The sequence below is a fragment of the Camellia sinensis genome, chromosome 9 (assembly GCF_055761805.1).
Source record: "Camellia sinensis isolate YWXY chromosome 9, ASM5576180v1, whole genome shotgun sequence".
Classification (NCBI taxonomy): Eukaryota; Viridiplantae; Streptophyta; class Magnoliopsida; order Ericales; family Theaceae; genus Camellia; species Camellia sinensis.
Genome location: NC_138969.1, coordinates 10,066,284 through 10,075,512, shown reverse-complemented (window position 1 = coordinate 10,075,512; position 9,229 = coordinate 10,066,284). Strand labels below are relative to the sequence as shown.

General features: G+C 31.1%; 1 protein-coding gene across 1 annotated transcript; it reads right to left on the bottom strand.

Moving 5' to 3' along the window:
• Window positions 1-233: 233 nt before the first annotated feature.
• On the bottom strand, window positions 234-752 carry LOC145799234 (uncharacterized). Its single transcript, XM_082888772.1, has one exon. The coding sequence runs from the start codon at window positions 750-752 to the stop codon at window positions 234-236; it is 519 nt and encodes a 172-aa protein (XP_082744898.1).
• Between the last annotated feature and the right edge of the window lie 8,477 nt (window positions 753-9,229).

Sequence of the window (9,229 nt, the reverse complement as noted above, 5' to 3'; positions counted from 1 at the left end):
TTCACATAATGTGATTATCTTACACAAGTGTGAATGTTCACATCATGTATTCATCCTTCACACAACAACAAAAATGTCAAATTGCTATCTAAAAAAATTAAAAATAAAACACAAATCAAATACTAATGCAACGTAATCTTATTGCAACACAATGTATGCCAACAAATCTTATTTCAAAAATCAATAGAAGAATCCCATGTAAAACACAATATTGAAATAAAAAAATGTATACCCTACATTGGCTCCTTGCATGATTTTCGATTGTGACTTCCCAACTTATCACATCTCCCACACCTTATTTGTTTCAGTTTCTCACCCCTTGATGAGATTCTATTCTTTTTCGGCCTTCCGGGTGGTCTTTTCACGGTTTGTGGGTATATAGTGAAGCCCGTGGGATTGAAAGGTCGTTTTTTCACCGATGGTATAGGGAATATGGCACCCGAATAGGTTGCACGATATGTCTGTACATGAAAGTAATATTCCATACAATCATTGATATTGTAGCGGCTCTTCTGAATAGCAATAACAGCATGGTCATATGGGAATCCGTTGATTTTCCATTTGAAGCAAGAACACGTACACCTTGCAATATCAACTGTAACAAATGGTATTGAATAAATTTCAAACACATCCTCATTGGCTTTGCTAACTTGCCAAGACCTGCTGTTGTTGAACGAATCAAAAAGTATTGTTTCGAATGTAAGACAAATAAGCTCATTCCACTTGTTTGCTTGGTCACGCCGTGCAGACATTTGCCGCATCAACTAAGTACGAATTGTGTCTACTATTTGAGTGATAGGAAGATTGCGTGCTTCTTTAATCCAATTATTAAATGACTCTGCCGCATTGGATGTCATCTCCCCATAACGTATGTCCCTGCACAACATCACAAACATTGTACAATACTGAATTTAATTTCTTCAAAATTGAATATAAAATTTCACATCACCACAAAACATAACTAAAAATTCACATCACTGCCATTCTAAACTTGACAAATGGAATACATTAGGAAACTACTATTACCTGAAGTATGAATTCGCCCAGTGCTCAGGTGCCAAGTCCTTGAAAAAATTCTGTGTTCGTTGCTTACCCTCCGCTTTTAATTTCTCAAGTTTTTCATGGAACCCTACCACAGTTGGCTTGTAAGCACAATCACCCAAACTACTAACAAGGTGGTCCCTAAATCCATTATCAATTCCCTTCATCATGTCTCTTAAGTTGTTCTTCAAGTGTTGTAAGCAATAACCGTGGTGAGTAGATGGGAACACCTTCGGCATCGCTTCTAACAACAAAGATTATGATCCGAACTAAAATTAATTTGACGGTTACCATTAAACACAACACCATTAAACAACTGTTCACAATATTCCAATATGAATAGAGAACACTATAAATTAAACAGGTCATGTGAATGTTTATATTTACATTGCCTTATTACTATTGTTGTTTTTGGATTTGATTTTATAAACATCAATGGTGTGAACATTTACATTACTGTCCATTAATGAAGAAACTCACATTAGTAGACAATAGTGTAAACATTCACATCAGTGTATAATAATGTGAATGTTAGCAGTACTGTTAATTTCTCAATTAGTCATATTATGTTGTTGTTCACATCAATGTGTATTGATGTAAATATTGACACTAGTGAAAATGTGGAACACACTGTGTAATCGTCTGTCATATGTCCACACTATGCCGCTCAATGTGAATATTTACATGAATAGACAGTTAAAAAAAATACTAACCATTGTTTCCATCTTTCGGAGTTGCCGCAAGTAGCTGGCCTTTGTACTTTCCTTTGAGGAATGTTCCATCCAGGATAATAAAGGCCGACAACAATTGAACCCAGAAATACACGCAACGAATGATACAAAGAAAAGACAAAACTGTTAACTACTCGAATCATAATCAATATTGACATAACTCCCTGGATTGTAACGCATCACAGTATTCGAATACCACTACAGCTGGTCAAACGATAATGAGTGATCTCCATGAATAACAGTCTTCGTTTTCTCCACGCCCAACCATACCACGTGGTAACTCACATCTAGCCCATAATCCCTTTTCAAAATAGTGACAACCTCACACGGCCGAGTCAATGGTTTGTCCCTCACAATTTCAGATATGGTACTCGACACCAAATTAGAACAAACTCTCGGATTCTTCGATGTTCGAACATTCGTACCACAACTATGCACATCCCTGAACCTCTTGATGTAGAAAAAATCATTTGCTCGTTGTGTTTTACAATGTATAGCCCACAAGCAGCCTCTCTCCTCGCGCATCGCACATACTGCAATAACCCTTGTTATCTCATTCTTGACATACGTAAACTGAAACCCACATTGGATGGTATACTTACATAAAACATCACGAAATTTTTGTGCACCTCCAATAAACCGTTGTCCTGCATGCGTAATACTATTTGCCCAAGGGACTGACAATAACACATTCTCCTTATAGTAGCAAAATCTCCGTAATGCATCAATTTCTTCCTCATCCCCCACACGCAGCGACCCAGAGTTACTCGATTGACTAATATCACTTTTCAACTCAACAACAACTTGTACATGTTGCACCCCCATTGATTTAGCAAGCAATAACATGTTCAGAAATTCTTCCTCATTGCCAAATCACACCTATTAATCCCAGGTAGCTGACAAAACAATAAAATAGAACAAGCAAACAACTTATCCCATTTTTCACACAAACACTCCACCAAACGTAAATAACACAATGCGCAGGCAACATCTATTACAATTGTACTGCAACCATATGTGCACACCAACATCATAAAGGTATTCATCTTCTATAAAAACACAACAATACAACAGTGAACAACCACATTATAACCATACAAACAACAACACATACAGTAATCCAAACGATATGAAAATTCACATTATGCAAACTTAAATACCTATGTGTACAGTTCAACTTGTGCAAAATAAAAATTCACATTGTGCAAAATGAAAGTCCCTAAACTCACATTAGTAAACACTGGTGTGAACATTCACATCAGTGTATAATAATGTAAATGTTCAAATTACTGTTAATTTCTCAATCAGTCATGTTATGTTGTTGTTTACATCAATGTGTATTGATGTAAACATTGACACCAGTGTTTTGCTCATGTTAGAACCAAAACAAATGTGGAACACACATTACTAGGCAATGGTGTAAAAGTTGACATCAATGATGTGAACATTCACATTACTGTTTAGTAATGGATAAACACACATTAGATCAGTTAATTTCATTACTGTTTAGTAATGAAATAATTACATTCCAAAACTATGGATGGTTGCAAATAATAACGTCATATTGAAAAACTTGTTATTGATTAACATCAATGTCAATATGCGCATTCTAAACATAATGTCAATAGTTACATTTTGAACATAATGTTAATATTCACGTTGTAACATTCTGAACATCATATTAATATTCACATTGTCACATTCACATTGAATTCCATTAAACATAATGTCAATATTTACATCAGATTATTACATATACTCTGAATTATCTCGCCCACACAGAGTCTCATTAAGCAAACATCAAAGTAAAATGAGAACATACACATTCTTCACCTAATCTGAATAACCTCCCCTCCACAGAACCACGTAAAATGCATATAATTAAACAAATAGAGAATCCGATCCATATCAATAAAAAAACAGAGCATCTTATCCATCATACAAAGCAAAACATAAACTGAACGTGTATTCATAACCAAAATGATACTAACCTTAATCATACAATCCTACACTCGTCCTATAACTCGAAAACAATTGATTTCAACTAGTTATACTCCAAAAAATGTCACAATCGAACACCGTCCAATCCGTCGTCTTCACTCCAAAATCACTGAACCATACTACAACAGCAACAATGAAACCCTAGCACATCAAGGCCTTGAAACGAGCATGCAAAATAGAAACGTATCTATCTGAATTAGAATGATGATGAAAACCGTGAAGATAGAAACTACGAAAACAGAACAAACGAAAAAATAGGTAACGTGATGACTGCATCAACCCAATATATATATATATATATATATATGTAAGGGCATAATAGTCCAGTTAAAAATATTAAATTAGTAAAATGGACCTCGTGGAATAAAAGAAAACTATATGGAACTAATCAGGTTATAATAATACTTTGTAGACTTAATGGGTTACAACAACTCTAAAATTGATTTATCAATAAAAATTTCTTAGTTTAATGAGGACATGAAAATTGTTATTATGTTTGACTTTTGAAAAAATAGAAACTAATTTAATGAAAATAAATATAAAAAAAAAATTGTTTGAAAAAATTATTTCTACCCTCCTAAAAGATAAAATTATATAAAAATGATGTGCTTTTAATTTTCTCACCAATTTAATTTTTAATTTCTTAGAAAAAATTTCTAAAACCAAAGCAAACATTACTTTATAATCAAGAAAGTTGCACCATTATTTATTAAAAATAAAAAAGAAGGTCATTGAATTTCAAACAACATAGAAGCTAATCAACACAAAATAAGTTATATGATAACTTTATCCTTAAAGTGGACTTTTTGTAAGGAAAATATCTTTGATTATTCTGATTTGAAACAAGACTCAAAATTTAAGATAAAATATGTTACAATTGAAAAATTAGCCATCAAACTGATAGAAATTCTAAATTATAAGGACCATTAGGCCATGTTTGTTTACCGGCTTGGGTGGCTGGACTGGATTGATATAGTTGTGGGTCTTACCTATAGCCTGTTTGGTGTTGTTTGAAAGGGAGGATTACTGGTATGAAGGGCTTAGTAATTTCTCTCAGTAGGGGGATTAGCTTGGCTGAATTTTGGATGAGATTATGAAACTAGTAAGCGGATTGAATCTATTTTATATAAAAAATTTATTTTATTTTTTTACCAAGTGCACTTGTTTGTTTTAGTTTTTTTTTTAAATATAGAAACTATTTATTTATTTATTTTATATAAAAATAATTCAACAATCTCATCACTAATCATCTCGTATACTATTATCAAAATAAATATACTTTTATTTAATTCCCTCACTAATAATTTTCACATTAATAATATTTTCACTAATCATCTTTTTCACTGATAATTGCAACTAACCCCATCCACTAAACAAACGTTACCTTACTGTACTTCGGCCATAATTGTAAGAATAATCTAATAAATTTCCTGAAGGATAGCCAATGGAGATGGGGTTGTTTGTATCGAGCCATACGCTGTGGATGCGAAATGTGTTTTTTTTTTTTTGGTTGGGTTTTCCTATCCTTAACGAACTTTCAGGTGCACCAAACATTTTTTATTTATTTTTTTGTTTTTTTAGATTCTCATTATATTTTTTTTAATTGGATTAATTTTTTTCATATTCACAGCTTAATATGAAATAATTTAAAAAATTTATAGAACCTACCATGAATCCTATTTCAATAATCTCGACCTTATATTTTGTAAAGCTGGATAACCATAACCTTTTCATTTTATGACATTTGTTTCTAAAAAAAAAAAATAGATGATCTATTGTCAAAAATATATGTCTTCCATTTTGTCAAAAACAAATGCGATAAAATAAAAATGTTACGATTATTAGATCAAATTACTTTTTTAAAAATGATATATATTGATAACCCTATAAAATAAACTATTCGAATTATCGAAATAAGACCCGTGGTGAGTTTTACAAACCTATCATTTTAAAAATATTAAAATAGTTCATAAATGAAAGTATGAATTGATATTTGCGAATGGATGAAGAGATTTTTATGCAATTAACCCTTTAAATGATTCATTTATAGGCTTTTGTATATATTATGTACTCAATTTAATTTTTTTTATTATATATAATTCATATTTTCATATAATAAACAAATCAAATCATCAAACAGAGACAAAATCTGTTTGGGAAGTATCTTTTTTATTATTATTAGTTGCAAATATTTGAGCATAAAAAAAGAAACAAATACAGAAAAAATTTAATCTTTGATTCCATAATGGAAGAATTGATTAAACTCTGGCAAAATATTTGGTACTCACCTCACATGCCATATATTTTGTATGTCTTCTATCCATCAAACAAAAAGTTTTAAAAAAGGACAATTTTCCAGTCAAAAACTTTCTTGAAAAAGGGGCTAATAATTGACAATAAGATGGGCCCTAATAATTGTGTGCTTGGGAATTTGGAATGAGTTTTTTTTTTTTTTTTTAATATAAAATATAAGTTATTTTAAAACAAAACTTTCAAAATCGACCCATTTTAAACTTATTTTTCAAATGTAAGTTGTTTAATGAAGTTGTGTTTTAGAAACACACAAAATATTCTGAAAGATAAGTTTAAAGCATCTTGCTTTTAATAAAATTGACAAATGGTGGCTGAGAATTTCTGAAGACAAACAATATACTGTCCCATGCAATGTGGCCAATGGCCAATACCCATGTGGTTTAATGGAATCTTCATGCTTTTTGTTTACATGGAAAAAAGTACAAAAGGAAAATTTTGTTTAGTGTATACAAATGTTTTGGAAAAAATGAATACAAAAAGAACATGTTTTGAGTTAAAGAAGGTAGTGGACTGACGATGGAGAGTCGTTAGATGTGACAGTGAGAAGTGTGGCTGGCTGGACGTATCAGAGTTGGTGGTTAGACCGTCATTTAAGGTCACGGAGTGGCTGCAAGGTGGCTTAAGGGTCGCCGCAGGTCACGAAGATTGGACCATCACGAGATGTCAGCCATACGGTGGTCGATAGGGGTCATCAAATATTATCCAACTCATTCAATCTGTTCCATAGCCCGTCCCAATCCGCTTAACTGCCCAGTTTGTTTCATTCCATAGAAGATGATTTAGAATTTTGAACAAAAGTTTGATACTTGAGCCTACCTATAAACTTGACCTGTATAATTCCGCATGAATAAATCTAATCCGATCATCTCATTAGCCTGACTCCAACTATCTTGCCCAAAAAAAATTAATATTATCTAAAAAAATAACACTGTTAAATTCAATTTTAATCCATTAAAATCAATAATGTTCCATTAAAAAAAAAAAACGTTTGATACCCTATATTATCTTTGTAAATTGTACTTTAAAAAAAATACACAAAACATAATTTGTTAAAATTGAATTTAACAGTGACCGGTTATATCGTTCTAATTCTCAACTTTTCACATATAACATTGTCATAATTTGTTAATTTGGTAAATTTATATTTTAACTTGATTGTTTCAATAGTATTAATTAATTTGATCATATGAATTACTAAAAAAGAAAAAAATAAATATGTAGCACTTAATAATATAATTCTAATAAAAAATATGCAATCTGGTTTAGTGTGATTTTGGCCCGTAAAATTTGGGCTTACGGGTGGAATGTGATTTTATTTTTTTAAATAAACCCAACTCGTACTAATTAATTGACTGGTCAAAATTAAAAAAACTCATTAATATATGAGACGTGAACACAATAGTTACACGCCAGATAAATCGTGTTCGTGGGTGGATGGCAATGGTTTTGAAACATCATATGGCAGGAGAGAGTTTGCGACATGAGATTAGGAAGAATGTCCACATGAAATGTGTTCTACAGTCAAAGAATAAAAAGCTAAACACAATTTGCCCTCAGAGAACAAAAGTGTCATCTATCCTGAAAAGATACTTGAAAACTATTTCAAATCTGGAATATATGATAAAAATTTAAACTTATTATTATGGCATTACAATCAGAATAAATCTTGTCGTAAGACTATAAATTCTAAGTATTTTTTTTAAAATAAATAACATTGCTCTCCAAGTGAAAGCTTTCCACTAGAGCAATGAACATACAGAAGATAAATAATGACTTGTTAATTGTTAAAAATTATTAATTAATGACTTGAGCTTTAGAGGCCTTTTCTTAAGCCACAGGAGTCATTAGGCCACGTTTGTTTGACTTTATATGATGGAATGGATTAATAGTACGGTAAAATTGAGTGAGAAAATTATTAGTGTAATAATATTAAGTTAGAGATGTAGGATAAAGAGTATTTATTTATATACTATCGGATTAGTAATACTATAGATAGTATTAATATATAAAATTTATATTTTTTATTATTATACTTAATTGTCTTATTCAAAAAAATATATACTTTGTTAAATTATTTAAAAATTTACAAATCCCCTCGCTCAATTTCTAATCTCAACCCTCACATGAGATTAGTAATAGTAGTCTTGCCATTGGAGTGGATTATTAGTCTAATGGAATTGTTAATCCTTTTGCTCATGTCCCCAACTAAACACTCTTTAAAGTTGTGTTTGATTGAGAGATTTGAAAAATGAAAAGAAAAAAATGTGTGAAATTAGGTGAATGCAGGTATATTTAATTTTTTCTCTTTTCTTTTCAAATTCCTCATCAAATCTCTTAATCAAACACAAGTGTCACAAATTATTAATTCAATCTCTCTTTTTCAAGAACCACATAAATATGACCGTAAAATAAAAAAACCAAACCACAAAAAAGTAACCTCTAAAACTAAACCTTAAATAACCGAGATCTCAGAATAGAATGCAGCTTCTTATATGGTAAAGTCACTCACTGCATCAAACACAGTTTTGATCAAAGTTTCCAATGATTGATATGTTTGCTAAACCCTAAAAGCATTAAAAAGAGCTCAGCCCCCATTAAAGCCCCCTCCCTTTCTGAATCTGATTAGTTGGGACCAGTTGGGGCTTGGGGAGACATATGCATCTATTTACAATATAGAGAGTATGGTCTCACTTCTCATCCATCTCTGTCATACTCCTACACTTGTCAGTCTTTACAACTTGCATTGGCAATACACACATATCACCTTCTATTTTTTCTTTCCATAAATTACACTAACCTCCCTCGGATTTAAAAAATATATGAATAATCTCATAATTTTAATATAATTACACATTTTTTTTGAGTCAGAGTTAAGAAATTAAAACTAATGCAAATAGTTTACAAATACAAAGATAAATAAAGAAAATATATATATTTTAGCTGTCGTTTGGCAAGTGGGTTGAGTTTGGGTTGGGATTAAAAAAAGCACCAAAAAAAAAAATAGGTTAAATAAATTAATAAGACAAAATGTCACATCTAATTCATAATTATTTTATTTTTTTTTCTCACAAAAAATCAAAAAATTCTTCCTAAACGAAACTAATTTATCTAGACTAAATTAGTCAAAAAAACTAAAAAGTCAA